This window comes from Pipistrellus hanaki (assembly GCF_964339955.1).
Source record: "Pipistrellus hanaki genome assembly, chromosome: 1".
NCBI lineage: Eukaryota > Metazoa > Chordata > Mammalia > Chiroptera > Vespertilionidae > Pipistrellus > Pipistrellus hanaki.
Window position 1 is genome coordinate 33,392,889 of NC_140503.1, and position 23,641 is coordinate 33,416,529.

Sequence of the window (23,641 nt, forward strand, 5' to 3'; positions counted from 1 at the left end):
TTCAGTAGGGGGCCTGCAGAAGACAGCTGCCCAATGATTCATCATTGATATTTCTCTCTCCCCCGCTTCCTCTCTGGTCAATAAAAAATATACATATATTTTTTAAAACGCAGAAAATCAAGTATTTTTTTTTCTTAGAAATGTAGAATGGTTGATAACAGAAACTATAAAGTTAGGAAGTGATTATTTCCATATTTTAACAAATGCTTACCTTTGCTCCCAAACTTCTCAATCCAAAGTGTCAAATATATTTCTGGAAAAACACATTATTTTAACATGGACACATAAATACCATAACAAGGATTTTAAGAAATAGGCCAATGTTAATATCTTAATTGGTTATGATATTGTTCTTTAAATGAAATAATTGCTAAAAATAATGAAATTATTGGAATCTCCAATGCCTGGGACAGATTATGTGAATCGTGGAGGAAATATATTTTTAAAATTTTTATAACCTTTAATAGTTCCTCTTTTTGTAAAATATATATATATATATATATATATATATATATAAAAATTGATTTCAGAGAGGGAGAAGGAAAGTGATAGAAACATCAATGATGAGAATCATTGATCAACTGCCTCCTGCATGCCCCTATGGGGGATTGAGCCCGTGGAATTGAACCTGGGACCCTTCAGTCCACAGGCCGACGATCTATCCACTGAGCCAAACAAGCTAGAGCTATTATTCTCTTTTTAAAAATGTGCTATGTGGCCGGGACCAGTTTGGCTCAATGGATAGAGCGTCGGCTTGGGGACTGAAGGGTCCCGGGTTCGATTCCGGTCAAGGGCATGTACCTTGGTTGCGGGCATATCCCCAGTAGGGGGTGTGCAAGAGGCAGCTGATTGATGATTCTCTCTCATCGATGTTTCTAACTCTGTATCTCTCTCCCTTTCTCTCTGTACAAAATCAATAAAATATATTAAAAAAAAAAAATGTGCTATGTGCCTGGCAGGTATTGCTCAGTAGCTGATCATCCAGCTATGAACCAGGAGGTCCTGGTTCAATTCCCGGTCATGGCACATGACCAGGGTTGGGGGCTCAATAGGGGATCATGATTCTGTCATCATTGATGTTTCTAACTCTCTCTCCCTCTCCCTTCCTTTCTGAAATCAATAAAGTACATATGTATATCCACAAAAAACAAATAAAAAGTGTACTATGTAACAAACTTCCAAAACAAGACTGCTTTGCTATATTTTATTGATATAAATACAACGTATTTCATAAGCATCAGCTACCATTTTATCACTACACAAGAAAAACAAAAGTCAAAAGTATTAATGCCAAAATTACAGAAATACTTTCATTTCCACAAAAGTCATCTCTAACAGCGTCTTGCATACTTTGTACAATTTGCTTATAATTGGTCTGATGGATGAAATGAAACAAAGTTGAATTTATTCAAACATTTATTTCTCAGTGGAAAATGCTCTTTTCATCAGAGGTGGCTGAGTTTTCCCGACATCAAACATCATTTCCAAAGGTGGGTTATTAAGAGAACACCAATCAGGAATACGGCCTGTCTGATTGTAATATTCCTTTGAGACAGAACGGCTCCCCAGTATGTCTTGCAGTGCTCCAAAAATAGCTCCTGGTGATAAAAAAATTTTTATAACTAAGATGAAAACTTTTACCAGAAAATTTTATGTACACATACACCCACTTTATTATATCACAAGTCAGAAAAGGTAAAGTTCAACAACGCAATTCAAATTAATTCCAGTTAAGTTGTTCTATATTTCAAATAAGCCATAACTACTGTGTTACGGCCTACTCGAATTCATGCACAGGAAGGGTCCCTTGGCCTGGCAGGTGATTGAGGCCTAACCACGGGCCAGCAGGCTAGGGGGAGGAGGTTGGCCGGCTGGGAGGGAAGGGGCCACAGGAGGTTGGCTGTGGAAGTGCACTGACCACCAGGAGTTGAGCATCTGCCTCCTGCGTTGAGCAACTGCCCCCGGTGGTCAGTGCGTGTCACAGAGTCTGGTGTTCCGGTCGTTTCGGTTGTTCGGTTATAACAGTTGCTTAGGCTTTCATGTACATAGATAACAGATTATAGTAAAAATTATAACAAGTATTACTGAGTTTAAAAGCAAGTGAGGCAGAGAGGGGTGGAAAGTATTTTCAATTCCATAAATACAATAAATACCCTTAGTTTTTCTTTGCCACAATTCTAAGATTATATGTTAATAAACAAAACGGTACTGCAAAACCCAAAAAAGCATCGTCATATCCTAAGAATCTATGCTGAAGACCTTATAAATACACTCCAGGGCAGTCTTTAAAATATAATTTAGTAACTAAATCCAGTTGTCTTAGATCAGAATTACATTTTGATGAAACTTTACTATAGATACATTTAAAATATCAATATTTTGTTTTTCTCTCAGAGAGATCCTGATACCTATTAGCTGAAACTGCCTCATTAAACACAAATCAGAATGTATGCAAAAATACACACTCATGATTGTTTTTATCTTTAAAGTAGTCACTTTCTTAGGCTATTTCTTTATTTCAACAAAACTATCTTTTTTCTAAAACGTTCACTGAACTCAGTCACAAAAGAAAGTATAATTATAAAATAATCTATTTTTTAGTCCATCCTTATTGTTTAAAGTATTATAGATGTCCTCTTTCCTACCCCCATGTACTCCCTCACTCCACCACTACCACTCAGCCTTCACCACACTATTGTCTGTGTCCACGTGTTATGCCTAAAGAATCAATTTTCATATGGCTCACAGATTAGCTTTCTCTAAGGCAGTTGTCAGCAAACTCATTAGTCAACAGAGCCAAATATCAACAGTACAACGAATAAAATTTCTTTTGAGAGCTAAATTTTTTAAACTTAAACTTCTAATGCCACTTCTTCAAAATAGATTTGCCCAGGCCGTGGTATTTTGTGGAAAAGCCACACTCAAAGGGCCAAAGAGCCACATGAGGCCTGCGAACCGCAGTTTGCCGACCATGGCTCTAAGGAATTAAAACATGTTTTAAGAAATGGTAGTAGTCCCCTAGCCAGTTTGACTCAGTGGATAGTGTCAAACTATGGATCAAAGGGTCCTGTGTTCCATTCCAATCAAGATCATGTTCCTTGGTTGCAGGCTCCTCTCCTGCCCGAGCCCTGGTCAGGGCTCGTGCAGGAGGCAACCGACAGATGTGTTTCTCTCATACAGATGTTTCTGTCTGTCACTCTCTCTTCCATTCTCCCAAAAAATCTATGGGATAATATCCTCTGGTGAGGATTTACAAAAAAAAGGAAAAAAAGAAATGATAGTAGCATCACTGGAATAAACGCACAGCCCCTACTATAATATTATGAGGGATAACTCTAATTGGACAAAGAATTTTATTTTTAAAAAAATCGAAGTGCAGCCTGGTCGGTGTGGCTCAGTGGCTAAGTATCAGTTGATCTATCAACCAGGAGGTCACAGTTAGATTCTCAGTCAGGGCACATGCCCAGGTTGCGGGCTCGGTCCCCAGTGTGGGGCATGCAGGAGGTAGCCAATCAATGATTCTCTCTTATCATTGGTGTTTCTAACTCTCTCTCTTTCTCCCTTCCTCTCTGAAATAAATAAAAATGTTTTTAAAATATTTAAAAACATATAAAAAATGCAAAATCCAAATGCCAAGAGAAATAGGTGTATAATTCTGAAAATTAACAATTTAAGGAAAAAAATGAATGTTCACAAAAAATTCTTTAATAGTTCTATTAGTTTATTAAGTGGGCAATTTTGGACATTGAACCATCTATTATATATCTCCATTTGTTATACTATTCAGAAACCAATTAGTATATAATCATTATATTTTAAAAACTAAATTCTTACCTCCCAACCAGGCCACACAATTAGCTTTTGCAGGTGGAGTATGAATACGGAATGTCTTGGTGCCAAGTGTTTTCTTATACTTCGGTTTTTCTACCAGATATCTTATTTCTGCAAGCAATCTATGGAGAAATCCTGGCAACATAGATGTGCCACCTATGATTACCAAGTTCTCTGCTAATTGCTTCCTGGTGTCTATTGGGCACTGTTATTAAAGAGAAAGAAAAAAAGGATTTATCATTAACTGTATAAATAATGTTTAACTAGATTTAAGAAAATACACAGCTTAAGTATTACACATGAAATAAGTAATTATCTGTATTACATAAGGGCCACAGAAAGGTTTCTTTCATAAGGAAGTTTTAATGCTGCAAATATAACCACCCTAATATTGCCATATACTCATAGAGAACTTCAAAGGTTTTAAAATCTAATAGTATAGAATTATAAATTCTATGGGGCGTATGGTGGTAATTATGTGAGTTTTCTCATTTTCAGGATAGAATGAGTTGAGCAAAGAACATGAAAAGTAACTTTTAATTTCTTTTTCAGTAAAGAAAGTGTGGAAACTTTCAGCGCTCTCTAAGAATTAGAAATGTTAAAATCCTCCACTGATTATATATTTTTCATAAAAGTCCTTGAATGGAGCTGTAGAGATAGACAATATCTTCCAATGTGATGTATTTCACATAAAGTTCTGCGATTCCACAATCATTAAACAAAAAATAAATATTACCATATACACCCTGGAATTTAAAATTCAACAATACCCAAATCTGCATTTGAAAAAACTATAAACCATACTAGCTACAAAATAAAAATCTGGTACTACTGCTATGGAAAAATGAATATGTCCATAAGACTTACTATCTATCCCTAGGTTGAAATACTGAAGGTACTATACCATAGTGCCAAAGCAAAACTAAATAATTATTACATTTAACATAAGAGCTAAACCTAGTCAGTTTGGCTCAGTGGATAGAGCATTGGCCTATGGACCAAAGGGTACGGGGTTTGATTCCAGTCAAGAGCATGCACCTAGGTTGCAGGCTCCTCCCTGGCCCGGGGCCCTAGTCAGGGCTCATGCAGGAGGCAACCAATCGATGTGTTTCTCTCACATCAATGTTTCCCTCTCTCTTGCACTCTCCCTAAAAATCAATGGAAAAAATGTCCTTGGGTGAGGATTAAGAAAAAACAAACAAACAACAACAACCATAAAATATCGATAAAATAATGTAACTGATGGCTAAAATTAAAATAAAGAATATAAATTTAAAGTTTTTCTCTAAAGGGCTGTAGTCATAAATTTAAACATTTTATTAAATAAAAATACCTGCATAAGGGAATCCAATATTAATGTGGCTACAGACTTCTCTTCATTATCTTGTTCAAAAAGAATTTCCACAACCGAATCTCTAATGAGATTAAAAACAGAGTACTTTGTTGGCATCTCATAAAATGATACAAAATATACTATTAGCTTTATTGACACATTTTAAAGAACCAATATCTTATTAATATAGGATAATTATTAAAATAGAACCAATGTGTTTATATTTATAAATGAGAATAATAGTACCTGCCTCACAGGTGTTGAGGTGATGATTCAATGAGTTAACAGAACAGTGCCTGGCACATAGAAGGCATTCCCTAAGTACTGTCTACAATTATTATGCTTAGATTTACATATATTTTGTCCAGCTATACCTCCTTAAACTTAACAGAAAAGGAACAGCATTCTATAAAAGTTAGTAAGACTCAACAAGCAGATCAGTAGTGATACAAGAGGTCTAAAAACAATAAAACCTGCCCCAGCTAGTTTGGCTCAGTGGATAGACCAGCAGCCCGTGGACTAAAGGGTCCAGGGTTTGATTCCAGCCAAGGGAGTTTCTCCTTCCCACTCTCTATAAAAATCAATGGGAAAATATCCTCAGGTGAAGATTATAAAAATAAATAAGCAAAATTAAAAATAAAAACAAACAAAATTCTCCTCCCCTAAAGAATTTTTTTGTTTTTAAAAATAATAATACATAGCCAACATTGCTAGTTGCCTAAAAAAAAAAAAAAAAAATCCACTTTTCATTTTTTTTCATCCCCTTCTCCCCCGCCCCACCAAATTAAAAGAACCCTATTTTGAGCAGAACAAGGAAGATCTTTGTGGCAATAGAATAGTTCAATATCTTGACTATGGTGGTGGTGATTAAATCTACCTGTGTTAAGAATTACACAGAACTAACTATTCATATACATTATACCAATGCCAATTTACTAATTTTGATACTGTATTATAGTTATGTAAGATATAAGTATTGAGAGAAATTGGGTGAAGAACATACAGGACTTCTCTATATTACCTTAGCAACTTCCTGTGAATCTATAATTATTTGAAAATTTAAAAAAAGATAGGACTCCATTTTTTATAGTGGATATAATGCCTCAAGTAAAAACACTCTATCAGCCCTCCTTGCTGCTAGATGTACCTAAGTACCAGACAATAAAATGGAGGCAGAAGGGGTATATGAAACTTCTAGAAAGTCTCCATTTAAAAAAAAAAAAAAAAAGAGGAAGATGCCTTTTTCTTTCCATTCCTAGAAATGCTTGCTTGATACAGGGGTCCTCAAACTTTTTAAAGTGGGGGCCAGATCACGGTCCCTCAGAGAGCTGGAGGGCTGGACTATATGAACTACTAATTCCTACTGTAACACCTCGGCTGCGCTCACTGCCCAAAAAACCTGGCGGGCCGGATCAGACTCCTCTGCGGGCCGCATGTGGCCCGCGGGCCATAGTTTGAAGACCTGATGTATTAGCTATAACTCCAGCAACCATACTAGACCCCAAGGAAAAAGACTACACTCCAAAGATAACAGAGAAAAAATGTCTGGGTCCCTGATGGGAGCTGTCATACTTTCCCTGGACTGTCTACATCTGAACTTCTCTTAAATGAGAGACAAGCTTCTATGTGTTGAAGTAAATACTTTGAAAGGCCAACAATTTATTTTAGTTCATTATTTTGCTCATAAAAATTAAGGTCTAACCTGATTGATCCAAGGACATGTAAAATCTTCTCTCCATCTAATGGGTAGTCAACATTTGGGGGTGGTGAGGGACGCTGAAATATAAGTAATATAAATATATAAATAAATACAAATAAGCTTCTGAAAAAAAAATATACATTTATTATGAACTTACCTCAGTATTCCCATCGATATTAAATTTTGCTGCTTGGATTTTTAGTCCACGATTCAGATCACTGACAAAGCAAGTGCGCACTGGAAAGAAAAGGAGATTAGTTATGGTTTGTCATTGAGTCAATCTATGTCTCTGTTAAAAAAAAATCCTCTTCAAGTAGACATACTAATTATTCACTCATTCAACTTGTATAAACTATACCTGTCTTTAGTTAGCTTATAACCATTTCTTCACAAATAAAAAAACCTTGCTATTCATAGAGGAGTCATAAGACATGTTGTGGTCATCTAACATAAAACCACATTGAAAAAAAACCAACACTTTTGAGGAAACTATTCCTTATATAAAGATTACCATAATAAAAATAAATTTTACATCATGAAAATGTGTAACTGAATAGAATGTTTCTTTGAACAAGATTGATCCATATTTCTATATCTAATCTTATGCAATTATCCAGCTGATTCTTTTTTTCAAATCTTGGTTGGTTAGAACACAAAGCCAAATTTTGCTCCTAGTTATAGTAACATTCCTTAGTTTTCAGGTTTTTGGCATGATTATTTTCTGCCTCTTGCCATAACTCAGTACTATCACTTTCCTTCTACTATAGCACCATTTTTGTTTTTATACTTTAAAGTTTCTTCTTTTAAAGATTATTTCTACTGCAAAGTATCTTTTATAATAAGCTGATTAAGTTATTCTCAGAAACAGGTAAAGAATAAAACATTCTTTAGTAAAAACAAAATTGATGTTGAGTGCAAGAAATCTAATGATTTGGTTAACTATTTACAAAACAACGTTAAATATATATTTACATATGTGAAATTATTTTCGTTCACTAATTCAAAATATATTTAAGAATCTAGCCAAAACCGGTTTGGCTCTGTGGTAGAGCGTTGGTCTGCGGACTGGGGGGTCCCTGGTTCGATTCCGGTCAAGGGCATGTACATTGGTTGCGGGCACATCCTAGGTGGGGAGTGTGCGGGAGGCAGCTGGTCGATGTTTCTCTCTCATCGACATTTCTAGCTCTCTATTTCTCTCCCTTCCTCTCTGTAAAAAAAATCAATAAAATATATTTTAAAAAAAAAGAAAAGAAAAAAAAAGAATCTACAATGTTAATATGTTAGACAATAAGCTAGGTGCTCAAGTTACTTATATATGTTATATTTTATTCAAGTCCTACGAACTATCTAAGTAAGGCAAATGCTAGCCTTCAAGATAACATATAGTTCTCAGAGAAATGTACCCTTCTTTATTTTTATTTATTTATTTTAAAATATATTTTTATTGATTTCTCTCTTTTAAGAAAAAAACCTACATGACATAAAACCAGTGGCTTTCTTAAGTAATTTAACTGTAAGTTCATACTTTGGAAAGTACTAATTTCCTAGTAATCCTGTATATTATACCTATAATTGAGAAGTTTCTTCAATAACACATCATAAATAATGCCAAAAGCTTATATAAATCTAAAGAAAAAGAAAAATTTTATATTACTCCATATCCTACATATGAAATATTTTTGGGTATTACATAATGAATTTAGTACATTTTGTATCTGTATACATATTTTATTTATTTTTAAAAAGCATATTTTATTAATTTTTTACAGAGGGGAAAAGAGAGGGTAGAGAGTTAGAAACATCGATCAGCTGCCTCCTGCACACCCCCTTACTGGGGATGTGCCCTTGACTGAAATCAAACCTTGGACCCTTCAGTCCAACATTCTATCCACTGAGCCAAACCAGTTAGGACTGTGTAAATATTTTAAAATATTTAAAATATTGTGCCACCCAAACCTACTTAAGAATCAAAGGGACAAAATGGGAACTTAATTTACCTTTAATGTCCTCTAAGACACCTTCTGGAATTGCACCTAAAACAGAAATTTTATTTAAAACTATACAATATTATAAGCAAAAACAGTCTCTTATATTGCATTCACATTTCCATTTCAGCAAAATTTTAAGTACTATAATTTTAAAAAATATATATTTTTGTTGGTTTCAGAGAGGAACGGAGGAAAGACAGAAACATCAATGATGAGAGAGAATCATTGATCGGCTGCCTCCTGCATGCCCCCTATGGGGGATTGAGCCTGCAACTCAGCATGTGCCCTGACCAGGAATTGAACCCTGACCTCCTGGTTCATAGGTCAACATCAACCATTAAGCCATGCCAGCCAGGCAGTACTATAATTAAAAAAACAACAACAAACAAATAGAATTAATTTTCTTTTAGGGAAGAAATTTCATCGTTTAAAGCCAAGCAAAAGCACAGAAGTTAAAGCCAGGTGTGCACAAAGAACTACTGAATGTCACTACTCATAAATTTGACAAAAACAGGATACCTTAAAAATATCCTATTTAATAAAGATATATTATGCAAACTGACCATAACTCCAACACACAAGATGGCCACCCCCATGAGAACACAAGATGGCTGCCACAAGATGGTGAACAGGGGAGGGCAGTTGGGAGGGACCAGGCCATCAGGGGATGGCTGTTGGGGGGACTAGGCTGACAAGGGAGGGCAGTTAGGGGTGACCAGGCCAGCAGGGGAGGGCAGTTGAGGACAACCAGGTCGGCAGGGGAGAGCAGTTAGGGGCAATCAGGCTGGCAGGGGAGCAGTTAGGCGTCGATCAGGCTGGCAGGGGAGTGGTTAGGGGGTGATCAGGCTGGTAGGCAGAGGCAATAATGAGGGCCTAATTTACAATGGCCTTGTTTTCAGATGTTCAGTGGGATGGATGATTTAAAAATTATGAAATTTAAGAGATTTCTAAAGGAGAACAAAAGGACCTGATAACTCTCAGTTTTTTAAAAAGAAAGATATAAATATGTTATCCTTATCTAAGAATGATTCACTGAAACGAATTTAGAGGAGATAACATGTTCACTTAAGTCTTGAGGTGCCTAGAGACATGCCTAGTTACATCTAATGGTCAGTTGGAAATACACAATGAGTTTAGAAGGGTCAGTCCCAGGGAAATGTTTGAGAATCAACAGCATTCCTAAAAGTCAAAGGAAGAGGTAATATCAAGAATACATGATAATCAACAATGTCAAAAGTTCTAGAAAAGATGACGAAAACTATACTGGTTTGGTGGTGAAAAGCTCAATAATAACCTTACCGTTAGCGCAATATCATTAGTGATGTAGGGGAAAAGAGAATATGTGATGAAGTTAAAAAACATGAGTTGTGCCCAGGCAGCATTGCTCAGTGGTTGAGTGTTGACCTATGAACCAGGAGGTCACAGTTCAATTCCAGGTTGTGGGCTCGGTCCCAGTAGGGGACGTGCAGGAAGCAGCCAATCAATGATTCTATTTCATCATTGATGTTTCTCTCTCTCTCTCTTCTTTCCTCTCTGAAATCAATAAAATTAAAAAAAAAAAAAGTTGAAAAATGAAAAGCAAATAATGTAAAATACTTTTAAATAGTTTAAAATGACTTTACCCATCACAGAGGGAAGGCTCTGTTCTTTAGCAGCACTTGTGTCAACAGTACATTGCTCCAATAGTTGAGTTTCCAACTCCCTGAAGGTAAAAAAATTTACTGGAATTAAAATACTGCAACTGATATCCTTTTCTTATTTAATACTTTACCAGTCGGGTCCCTCGGCCTGGCTAGCCTGTGGGATCAGATCAAAACTGGCTCTCCAACATCCCCTGAGGGTCCTGGATTGTGAGGGCGCAGGCCAGGCTGAGGGACCCCACCAGTGCATAATCGGGACAGGGAAGTTGGCCAGCTGGGGACTGTGGGAGGGCGCCAGGGCATGTCTGGTCTGCCTAGCTCAGTCCTGATCTGCCAGATCCCAGCAGCAAGCTAACCTACCGATCGGAGTGTCTCCCCTTTGGTGGTTAGTGCACATACAATGAGCGGTTGAGCGGCTTTAGCATATCATTAGCATATTACACTTTGATAAGTTGAACGGCCGACTGGATGACCAAACACTTAGGCTTTTATTATATAGGATGTTTACTATATAATGTATTATGATGCTTTAAGTAAAGCGGTTTTATTTTTAAAAGATAAATATACTAAAGACTAACAGAGAATGAAATGAGTAACATTAAATGTCCATGTTATAAGTCCTCTATTGAACACTGTAAGAAAAATTAGCATCTGTTTTTGTGACTCAGGTAAAGAAAATGTGCTAGATTCCAAGAAACTTACCTGTGCAAAGCTTTTCCTCCTAGGGGGAGTGCTCCCCAGCAATTTAGTACTGGGATTCCTTCATATATCTATAGGGTAGTTAAGGATATTACTATTTTAGGAGATAAAATGTGGTTTCCTTGATATTTTCTACACCTGCAGTATTGTTTTAAATCAGCAAATTCTTATTTTAATTTTTTTTTTTAACAGATAATCCATCATTTTTATTTTTTTTTATATTTCATTGATTTTGTACAGAGAGGAAGGGAGAGAGATAGAGAGTTAGAAACATCGATGAGAGAGAGTCATCGATCAGCTGCCTCTTGCACACCCCCTACTGGGGATATGCCCGCAACCAAGGTACATGCCCTTGACCGGAATCGAACCCAGGACCCTTCAGTCCCCAAGCCGACGCTCTATCCATTGAGCCAAACCGGTCTCGGCTCTTATTTTAATTTTTAATTGTTTTTTATTTTTATTGATTTCAAAGAGTAAGGGAGAGGGATAGATAGAAACATCAATGATGAGAGAGAATCATTGACAGACTGCCTCCTGCACACCCCACACTGGGGATCCAGCCTGTAACCTGGGCATGTGCCCTGACCAGGAATCGATGCTCAACCACTGAGCCACGCAGGCAGGCTTATCTCTTATTTTTTAAAGTTAGAGAAATCATAGTCTTTTTTCATATTCTTCTCCAAAGACAAAGGTTAAGCGTGTGCGTGTGTGGCTAGTCTAAATTCAGATGTAAGAATAAACTACACACCAAATAACCAAATTTAGATTTAATACAAAAAAAGCCCCTAGTAAAATATCTCATTATTTTTATATTGATTAATCTCTTTCATTTGTACTTTATAAATGCAGCTTAGAAAAATTTTAAATTATGTCTCACATTATATTTCTATTAAACAGTGCTGGGAGAATAGTGCACAATACTGTACTGTGGGTCTGCTACCTTATTTTATATACTGTTTTTGCTGATGTTCTGTCAGTATATTTATAAAAAGGAAAAAGTATATTGGTAAAAGCATTAGCTTTGGCTTCAAACATGGGTATCATCTTGGCTGTATGTTTTGTATGACCCTGAGTTAACAACCTATCTAAACTTCTAATCTTCTCATTTACATATTATTTGTTACAGTGCTGTTACGAGACTTAACACATAAAATATTCTATATTTAAAAAGCTATTGCCTAATTTAGTTCCTTAGGAGTCAATGATTCTTGATTCCCTTTCCCTAAATGTTTCTCCTAATAAATAAACGTACTTCAACCTCCTTTTCAATTTAACAATATTCACTGTAATATTTCTGAGATACATATACTCTGCTTAAATGCTTCTAATGCAAAGGAATTTACCAGTTTACAGTCAGGAGGTCCATTCTGAGACAGCTTGAATTACTAGTTTCCTGATGTGTGAATGACGTAAAACTATGGCATTTACTGAGCAAATACTTTACATATATTACCTTCCTCAAGTCACACAACGTCCCTATCAACTGGAATTATTAATTCCCATTTTATGGAAAAGGAAACTGAGGCCCAAAGAGATTAAGGTACTTGAATAGTATCATACAACTAGAAAGAAGCATAGCTGAGATTTACACATATTTGATTCCAAAACCCAAGCCCATAAACCCTATGCCATACTGCTGCCATGACAGTCTCTGGAAATAAGAGAGAAAATGGTATTCAATATTCTACCGTGAGTCCTACAGCTATTTGCGGGCAGATTTCATGTCACCATTATATTTTCATTTTTCTTGATTTAACTTTCGCATTTCAAGTTTCTCCAATTACTCTCTGTATGATCTTTTCTTAAAACTTGACTATCCTAGCCAAAACTGGTTTGGCTCAATGGATAGAGCGTTGGCTTGGGGACTGAAAGGTCCTGGGTTCGATTCCGGTCAAGGGCATGTACCTTGGTTGCAGGCATATCCCCAGTAGGGGGTGTGCAAGAGGCAGCTGATCGATGACTCTCTCTCATCAATGTTTCTAACTGTCTATCTCTCTTCCTTCCTCTCTGTACAAAATCAATAAAATATATTTAAAAATATATATATGGATAAATTTAAAAGTAAAATAAAATGAAAATAAAACATACATTTAAAACAAAAACAAAAACAAAAAAAACTTGACTATCCTAATTAACTTCTCTAATATGTCCAATTAGCTGATGTTCCTCCTAAGAACTGAACATAATATTTATGATGTCTAATCCCTGGAGTATATACTGGGACCTAGTCAGAATAATAATTTCAACAAAAAGTAAATTTAAGTCTCACAATCTTGTGAATTTTTTCCACATGATAATTTATGTCTATACATGATAACCCAAAATAGCTTGATGTAATAAAAACCATTTTTAATTAGCCCAATTGTTTTAAGAAGAGTAATATTTGCAAAATCAGCTTGTTGACAAAAAAAGATACAGGTAACACCAGGCTTTCCCTATAGCCACAATCCAGGACCATAGCAGAGTTTATCCCAAGTGTCAGAAGAGCCATTAAATGGCTTGGAGCAAGCAAGACAGACGGGACCTAGAAAACAACAAAAGCAGAATGAGTGTCAGTAGTTGAAAGTGTTTGCTTTACATTTCAAAAATATTTTTAAAAAAACCAAAAACCTCATCAAGGGAACATAATATTTATTTATATTATGATATCTAGTCAACAATTTTGTGGCAATAAATTAAGAACTGCTTTGTTGATATATTTGAATTTACACATAATCAAAATACAGTGTAATAAATAAAAACATTCTTTAAATTCTTTCAGATGTTTCATTCCAAAAAAAAAAGCATAACAAAAAAAAATTCTTGCCCTAACCGGTTTGGCTCAATAGAGCATTGGCCTGTGGACTGAAGGGTCCCAGATTCGATTCCGGTCAAGGGCATGTACTTGGTTGTGGGCACATCCCCTGTAGGGGGTGTGCAGGAGGCAGATGATGGATGCTTCGCTCTCATCGATGTTTCCAACTCTCTCTTCCTCTCCCTTCCTCTCTGTAAAAAATCAATAAAATATATTTAAGAAAAAAAAAATTCTTGTTCTCTCTCTTAGAGGGAAAACTGAGAGAGATAAAAGAAGGGGTCTAGAAACATAAATTTGGAGGAAAATGCTAAATTTTAAAAAAAGATGTTTTTATCATCAAAACGAAAACACAGAAAAAGAATTCTTTTTTTTTTAAATATGTGTTTTATTTTTATTTTTTTTAAATATATATTTTATTGATTTTTTACAGAGAGGAAGGGAGAGAGATAGAGAGCCAGAAACATCGATGAGAGAGAAACATCCATCAGCTGCCTCCTGCACACCCCCTACTGGGGATGTGCCCGCAACCAAGGTACATGCCCTTGACCGGAATCGAACCCGGGACCCTTCAGTCCGCAGACCGACACTCTACCACTGAGCCAAACCGGTTTCGGCAGAAAAAGAATTCTTGATTGCCTTTATCCACAAAGTTTGTACTATGAACTATATTTTAAAACCATTACAATATAGCAGTTACAATTAAATGGAAGAACTACAAAAATCCTTAGTTCTGTGAAACATTTTTCAGTGAAAATTTGCCAGATCTGGTGGCACTCTAAGTATTACATAAATATTCAATCAAACATGAAAGTCCAGCCGAAACCGGTTTGGCTCAGTGGATAGAGCGTCGGTCTGCGGACTGAATGGTCCCAGGTTTGATTCCAGTCAAAGGCATGTACCTTGGTTGCGGGCACATCCCCGGTAGGAGGTGTGCAAGAGGCAGCTTATTGATGATTCTCTCTCATCGATGTTTCTAATTCTCTATCCCTCTCCCTTCCTCTCTGTAAAAAAAAATCAATAAAATATATTTAAAAAACAAAAACAAAAACAAAACACATGAAAGTCCATCATAACCAAGTGACAAATAAAATAATGGCTACATTCCCCTTATTTAAATTGAGATAGCAGGTATTCTAGTTACCAATATATATGATATAGGGATACACAAGCACAACTAAAACTCTAAGAGCTGACATGATTTCTCGTTTTGTCTGTGTTCTCCCTACTGAAAACCAAAACTTCTAAATCTAAGGATAAGAGGAAGGTAATCTGTTTCTCTGTCTTAATACATAATAACTTAGAAATATTAATTGCCCTATCTCATAAAGACATTATGATCTTTTATATATATATATTTTATATATAAATATATATATATATATAAATATATTTTATTGATTTTGTACAGAGAGGAAGGGAGAGAGATAGAGAGTTAGAAACATCGATGAGAGAGAGTCATCCATCAGCTGCCTCTTGCACACCCCCCACCGGGGATATATGCCCGCAACCAAGGTACATGCCCTTGACCAGAATCAAACCCGGGTCCCTTCAGTCCCCAAGCCGACGCTCTATCCATTGAGCTAAACCGGTTTTGGCATGATCTTTTATATATTTTGAGCTCAGTAGAATGTGTGAAAAAAATACACTTGACTAATTTCTTTTTAAAAATGTTTTTACTGATTTCAGAAAAAGGAATGGAGATATAGAAACATTGATGAGAGAAAAACATGGATCAGCTGCCTCCTACACACCTCCCACTAAGGATGGAGCCTGAAACCCAGTCATGTGTCCTGATGGGAGATTCAAACCAGTGACCTCTCAGTTACTGGGATGCACCCAACCAACTGAGCCACACACACCGGGCTTCCTTCCTTTCATTGATTTTTGAGAGAGGACAGAAGGGAGAGGGAGAGAGAGAGAAAAAAAACATCGGTTGGTTGCCTCCAACATGGGGCCTGAGCAAGACTTGAACCTGCATCCTGGGAATGTGCCCTGATCAGCAATTGAACCAGTGACCTTTCAGTGCACAGGACTATGCACAGAATTTCTATGTTAAACACATTTTATACAATCTTCTAGTTTCCCTTGCTGAAAAACCCTAAATTCCTAAGGTAGAAATTTTTTTAAAATTTATTAACGAAGATTATTTGTATGATCTTTTCTTAGAATGTGAAACTTAATAATGTGAAATCATAATTTGGTCTTTAAAATTACTTAACTCCTGCCGAAGCCGGTTTGGCTCAGTGGTAGAGTGTCGGTCTGCGGACTGAAAGGTCCCAGGTTCGATTCCGGCCAGAGGCATGTACATTGGTTGCAGGCACATCCCCGATAGGGGGTGTGCAAGAGGCAGCTGGTCGATATTTCTCTCTCATCGATGTTTCTAGCTCTCTATCTCTCTCCCTTCCTCTCTGTAAGAAAATCAATAAAATATATTAAAAAAATAAATAAATAAATAAAATTACTTAACTCCTATGAAATGAAAGTTGTAAGAAATATCACTAATATCAACACGTAAGAGTCATTCCTGGCACTGCCTACCCAGTTTAAATGAAACATTACTTGAGCATTCCATTTAATAGGAATTGAAAGCCTAAAATAAAAGAATTGAAGACTTTAGAGTACTCAGTATAACTGAACAATAGAATGGAGAAAGAGCCGAAACCGGTTTGGCTCAATGGATAGACTCTACAGCTTGGGGACTGAAAGGTCCCGGGTTCGATTCCAGTCAAGGGCATGTACCTTGGTTGCAGGCATATCCCCAGTAGGGGGTGTGCAAGAGGCAGCTGATCAATGACTCTTTCTCATTGATGTTTCTAACTCTCTCTCTCTCTCTCTCTTCCTCTCTGTACAAAATCAATAAAATATATTATAAAAAAAATCTTCTCCCTTGTGAAGTGTTGCTTCTTAAAAAAAAAAAAAAAAAAAAAAAAAAAAAAAGAATGTAGAAACACCTGGAAGAAACACATCATAAACTCCACAGTATACAATTTACCTTTAAATTCTGGAAAAAAATTAAAAAGTCCCGGAACAGAAAAAGCTATATTAAAATAAATAAATAGCCCTGGCCAAATGGTTCAATGGTTAGAGCTTTAACCCGTGCACCCAAGGGTTTTGGGTTTGATTCCTGTAAAGGGTACATACCTGGGTTACAGGTTTGATCTCAGCTCAGGCAGAGTGAGTGCAAAGGCTGATGTGTCTCTCTCACATAGATATTTCTCTCGATCCCCCCAACCCCCGCCCCAATCTCTCTAAAAACCAATGGAAAAAAATATCAGATGAAGATTAACAACAAAATAAATAAATAACAGAAACATCAATAAATCAATAAGAAATCTCCATTTATCTAATTAGTGGATGAAATGCTAATTATGCATGAAATAATTATACAAAGAAAGTTTCAGGAGGCTTTGCTTTATACTCTGTCATCTGGTTCCTCAAATGCACTGTGTAGTACAGACAATGAAGGAAATAAATGAGGACCTTTACTTTAAGCTTTAAGTACCTACCAAAAACCACATATAAAAAAGGTACCTCAAAATACTTGAAGAGAACGCGCGTGAGTGTCTCTCTGAAGTGGGAAGGACATAGTACTGATTCAATAACCACGACTCGTCGGTCTCTGGGATTCACCAACAGATGCCTAAAAAGTAATAGTTTTGGGCTTTTAATTAAAAATTTTTAAAAAAATAAATAGAAGTTTGTATTTATTTTGGTACATAATGCAATTTGTTAAGAATAGAGAAACTACTAAATTAGTTTAAAATGCTTTATGACAAAAAGATATCTTCATTTTATTACCCAGGAAAAATAACTTTCCTGACCTCTTGCTGCATTTCATGCACTGTGTGAGAAACTTCACATCTATTAACTTATCTCAGAAGACAAAAAACAACCTACTTTGAATAACTTGAGCCATTAAAAAGACATTTTCTTTCTTTAGATTACAAAAGAAAAAAATATATGCTCACAAAACTTCAAATAGTATGTAAGTTTATAACTTGGAAAATATAAATATTCTAAAACACTTCTATTACCCATTTTGTATATATATTTTTTTTTACCATTTTGTATATTTTCGTTGATATGTAATATAATGTAGTGTACATATATATTTTAACAGAAATATTCATTCCATAGTTGTTCTGCAACGTGTTTTCAATTACCAATATATCTAAGATACATTTTTGTATCAGTACATATAGGCCCAGAACTCTTTTCTGAAGTCTGTTTCATTATAAGGACATACAATCATTTAATTTCCCAACCCCTTTTATTAATGGACAGTTCATTTGTTTTCAACATTTCCTTATGCTTGATTTTTAGTTTCAAATATATTTGGAAAAGGTTGAAAATAAGCAAGCAAAAATGGCAATGGAGTCAATTTTCCCCCTCTTCAGATATAATACAACTAATATCACTATGACTGGCATTAGGAAAATCTAATAATAAAAGCTGGGGGAAGAAACAAATAGCATTGTATCATACCTGAAATACAGTATGTGGATAAATTCCTTTAGGTAGGAATATAATTCTTCTGTATTGATATTATATTGAACAACTTTGATAGGCTATAAAAAATTAAAATAACTTGTTAATTTATAATAAATAATTTCAAATTAAAACATGCTTATTATCTTACCAATGTATTTTCTGAATCCATACATTTCATATGTTGTTGATCTTAATGATGCATCCCAATACCAAATACAAGCTGATGTGCTAGTCTCTTCTGCTACATGTGCTTTTATAAAAGCAAACATGCTTATAGTTGATTGTTAATAATACTGTCAGTATTAATGTGAAATTTGTATGAGTTCATATTAAGCAACAGGAACTGAATATATGATAACAGAGTTATTACCTTCACCAAGAAAAAGCAAGTCATAGCACAATTTATAATAGCTAAGATTTGGAAACAGCCTAAGTGCCCATCAGCAGATGAGTGAATTAAAAAACCGTGGTACATCTACACCAATGGACACACGACACTGCGGGGTGGGATGAGGGATGTGACAGGGGGTAGGGGTGGCTGGGGGAAGGTCAATGGGGGGCGGGGGGCGGGGAAAGGAGATATATGTACTATGTGTAATACTTTAAACAATAAAAATAAAATAAATAAAATAAAAAACTGTGGTACATCTATACAATGGATACTATGCTGCTGTAACAAGGAAGGAACTCCTATCATTTGCAAAAGCATGGGTGGACCTGGAGAGCATTATGCTAAGTAAAATAAGCCAGTCAGAGAAAGATAAATATCACATGATCTCACTCATTTGTGGAATATAATGAACATAAACTGATGAACAAAAACAAATTGAGAGACAGAGAAGCATTGATCAGACCATCAAACCTGAGAGGGTAGGTAGGGGAGGGTGGGGGGTAAAGGAGAAAGATCAACTAAACGACTTGTATGCATGCATAAAAGCATAATCAATGGACACGGACACCAGGGGGGTGAGGGCATGAGCCGGGTGGGATGGGGGAGCAATGAGTGGATAAGAACACATAAGTAATACCTTAGTCAATAAAGAAAAAAGAAAAGAAAGAAAACGCAAGTCATTAACTCGGGGGCCACACAGGTAGGTACCCTTTCGGATCAACGTTTTAAGTTTATATGAGTCTATGTATTAGGGGACCTCTTCTGAGTGGACCCTTTCATCATCTTTTTTTTTTTTTTAATTGATATCAGAGAGGAAGGGAGAGAACAGATACCGTAGAAACATCGATGAGAGAGAATCACTGACTGGCTGCTTCCTGCACGCCCCCTACTGGGGACTGAGCTGCAAGTCCAGCATGTGCCCTTGGGCAGAATAGAACCCAGGACCCTTCAGTCCACAGGCTGATGCATCTAACCAGCCAGGGCCCTTTCATTACTCTTTTTGGGCTGCATTTATTCTTGGTCCCACCTTTAACAACAGTCCCACTGGCTGGCTCGGAGCTCAGTTTCATCTGCACTGTCTCAGTACCCACAGAACATTTTCAATCCATCATTTCTTTTTATTTTTAATATCCCCAAGACAGCCTCTAGCCACATTCAGTTGCAAGCCCAACTGAGGGACCAATTACTGGTTTTTGCTAGTGTTCTGATTACAGTTACACGAGTTTTATATGGTCTACCCCAACACTGTTTTTTCCATAAGTCTGTTTATGATCAAAGTGAGGTTTTTCAGGAACATAAATATTAAGTTATAGCAGAAATATCTACAAAGAAAATTATTCTTCCTACTGTTCTACAATTCTTAATTTGCCAAATTAGCTTTGGCAAAAAACAACTATCTTTTAAAAACTGTTTTTCACAGTTCTTTGGATCTTGGAATTACAAATAAAGAACTGAAGATCCATCTTATATTTTGAACAGAGTAAGAATAAAGATTCATTATAAAGCGCATAAAATTATTTTACTAAGGTTAAAAACTTTCTCTTGATATTATATAATTCCATCTATATAAAATGTACAGAAAAGGCAAATCTTTAGAGACAAAAAGACTGAGTGGTTGGCTGTCGGTGGGAATGGGGATAAATTCTAAATAGGCATTAGAAATCTTACTGGGATGACGAAGTTTTAAAATTGGACTGTAGCCGAAACCGGTTTGGCTCAATGGATAGAGCGTCGGCTTGGGGACTGAAGGGACCTGGGTTCGATTCCGGTCAAGGGCACATACCTTGGTTGCAGGCATATCCCCAGTAGCGGGGTGCAGGAGGCAGCTGATCAATGACTGACTCTCTCTCATCGATGTTTCTAGCTCTCTATCCCTCTCCTTTCCTCTCTGTACAAAATCAATAAAAAAACAAACCAACAAACCAACAAAAACTGGACTGTAGTGACGATTATAGAACTTAATAAAAAAATCACTGAATTTTACACTTAAAACAGGTGAACTTTACAGAATGCATAAAATAAATAAAATTTTTAAAATTTTTCTTAGAATACAGTAATAAGGTATATAGTTAGCACTATTCTAATCAATCTTATTTGAAGTCACATTTAAAAACATTTTACATTACAGTGTTTATTTCTAATTTATTTAAGAAAATACCTTAGGCATGCCAGCTTTTTTTATCACACTAGGAATTATGCATCTTGGACTGGTTTCTCCAGCAAAACCACATCTGAAAATAAACAGAATATTGAAACACTTAACTTATAAGTCTTTCCCTATATTTATCACAGAAACAAGTTTTTCTGTTGTTTATTTAAAAAACAAACACATCTGAAAAACATCACAGATACATTCAAAGGGACAAAAAAAAAAAAAGCACAAGAAAAAGCTAATCCCATCTATTTATAATTGCACATTAAAAGTGAAAAATTGTTTCAAATTAGCAACCCTGGATCTGTACTGTATTATGTGATTTCATTCATATGAGTTAAGTATTAGTGCATCATTCTATTACTAGATTCTACACAGTCATGTTTTCTTTAGGTTTATTTTTAAAATATATATTTTATTGATTTCAGAGAGGAAGAGAGAGAGACAGAAACATCAATGATGAGAGAGAATCATTGATCGGCTGCCTCCTACACTCCCCACACTGGGGATGGAGCTGCCAACCCAGGCATGTGCCCTGACTAGGAATGGAACCGTGACCTCCTGGTTCATAGGTCAACATTCAACCTCTGAGCCATGTGGCCTCTTTTGGTCTATTTTTAAACTATGAATATTTTACATAGTTAGAATCATAAACTCATAAACTCTTATAATAAGTTTCTTCCTATATTTAATCTTTATTGCTATCATTTTAAATAGTGCATAGTACTTTATCCTTTCAAAAAACAATTCTTTCTTGAGTACTTTGGTATTTCTGTTTCATGTTAGCGAAACACATCTTTGCTAAAAATGTTGCTAAAAAATGATCACCATTTAAGTTTAGTGTGAAGATTATCTCTTCTTGTCCTGTCTAGTTTGCAGTCCTGTCTTGTCCTGTCTAGTCTGCTCTCCTCCTATGTATCTACTAATCACACCTCCATTTTTCCATCTTCTACTAATCACACCTCCATGTTTACTTGCATTAGCGCTCCTCAGATTTCCCAGGATGCAACTCATCAGCCAGCTTCAATTTTTCTTTTACTTTATAGATTCATCTTATCACTTTGACAACAGTCATCCTCCTGTATTGCAGCTTTCTGCTTCTCATTTTCCTTAACATATTTATATTTGGGTGTCAGCCCCAAGGTATTTATTATGCTAGAAATAAAGTTAAAAGTAAATTTAAAAATGTAAACAAGCGCTGAAACCGGTTTGGCTCAATGGTATATAGAGTTGGCTTGGGGACTGAAAGGTCCCGGGTTCGATTCCGGTCAAGGGCATGTACCTTGGTTGCGGGCATATCCCCAGTAGGGGGTGTGCAAGAGGCAGCTGATCGATGACTCTCTCTCATCGATGTTTCTAACTCTCTATCTCTCTCCCTTCCTCTCTGTACAAAATAAAAAAAAATATTTAAAAAAAATGTAAACAAGGGAAGATAGTGCATCAAATAGTAAGAAGAGAATGGACTGTTTAATCCAAGGACTGTTGAATCCAATTCTGGTGCACCTGAGGTTCAATTCTTAAATAGGCTCTTTTGACGATTTATTCAATAAAGTTACCAAATACCTACTACATGTTAGGCATTAAGATTTTATGTACATGAAGATTTTCCTATGTTCCCATTTAAAATTATACAAGATGCAATTCTGGCTGTCACTCTCCTCTGTCTTGAGCCCAGTACAAGCAACTCTCCACCTGGAGTCCAAGGACCCCTGTGATGTCCACCAATCCCTAAAACTATGGCCAAGTGCATTAAGGTTTGTGTCTGTGTAGCTTTCATTCGGCTGTCAAAGGGACCTATGCCATCCAAAAGGTTGAGAAATATTACTCTAGTGTTTACAAGTTGCCTTTTAAAGCATGTTAATTTTGCTAATCTAAGAGGTGGTTTTCTGTGGTTTTTTTTTTTTTTGAGGGGGAGAACGGGGGGTGGGTGCAATCTCTAGACTCTCATCTACAGGGTTTCCCCTCTTGGATGTGTTCAGTCTCCCTAATTTGACTCCCTCCTCTTGGGGAGCAATGGCCCTGGCTTGGACATGCTTGGATCTCCAGCGCCCACAGACGCTCCATCAGTGTTTAAGGATGGAGATGGTGGTCATCAGGCTAGCTTGCTGAGCTGAGACGTGCAGGAGCAGGGGGGTCTAGCTCACCGCTGTCACCCCCTGCAGGGGAACCGTTCCCAAAGGGTCTGCTGGGTTTGCAGTAACCACCCGCCTCCCCGGCGCATCGGCGAAGGCAGTTCTCCCGAAGCCTCCTGGGCCTCCCTGGGCCTCCGAACCCGGCCGCCCACCGGATGCTCGGTATCGGCATCGCCCACGGCGGAATAATAGTGGCCACTGTTTGCGGGGGGTGGGGACGTGAGCCCGCAATGAGGGCCCGGACCCGGACCGGGCCTGGGTGTCAGCCCCCCCAACCTTCTCCCCAGGCGACCGCAGCCGGCGCCGCGGTCACTCACTTGGTAAAGGCTTCGCCCAGATCTATCACGACCGCCGTCTTCTCCCCGCCGCTCCCCAGGCCCTCGTACAGCGGCATGGCTGCGGAGAGGACGGCGGGAGGGTGGACGCGGGGCCGCGGGCCTCGGCTCCTCCGCTCTGAGGGGGTGCGGCCGGGAGGGGGGGAGGGGGGGCGG

General features: G+C 37.0%; 1 protein-coding gene across 1 annotated transcript; it reads right to left on the reverse strand.

The window, feature by feature from the left end:
* Positions 1-1,190: 1,190 nt before the first annotated feature.
* ACTR10 (actin related protein 10) lies at positions 1,191-23,641 on the reverse strand. The gene is made up of 13 exons (XM_084894911.1): positions 23,468-23,641; positions 21,025-21,097; positions 18,470-18,552; positions 17,516-17,624; positions 13,607-13,714; positions 11,194-11,261; positions 10,474-10,553; positions 8,861-8,896; positions 7,021-7,100; positions 6,867-6,940; positions 5,165-5,246; positions 3,835-4,036; positions 1,191-1,598 (listed from the first exon to the last, which is right to left on the reverse strand). The coding sequence occupies exons 1-13, from the start codon at positions 23,542-23,544 to the stop codon at positions 1,417-1,419; spliced, it is 1,254 nt and encodes a 417-aa protein (XP_084751037.1). The 5' UTR covers positions 23,545-23,641; the 3' UTR covers positions 1,191-1,416.

What these genes read in the sequence shown, in the direction of transcription:
- ACTR10 (XM_084894911.1), bottom strand. Translation starts at nt 23,544, where the DNA reads ATGCCGCTGTACGAGGGCCTGGGGAGCGGCGGGGAGAAGACGGCGGTC. An exon ending in GGGAAAGCCTGGTGTTACCT is followed by an intron (nt 11,262 to 13,606) that starts GTATCTTTTTTT and finishes ACTACCCTATAG; the next exon opens with ATATATGAAGGAATCCCAGT. An exon ending in TGTCTTAGAGGACATTAAAG is followed by an intron (nt 7,101 to 8,860) that starts GTAAATTAAGTT and finishes TTTTCTTTCCAG; the next exon opens with TGCGCACTTGCTTTGTCAGT.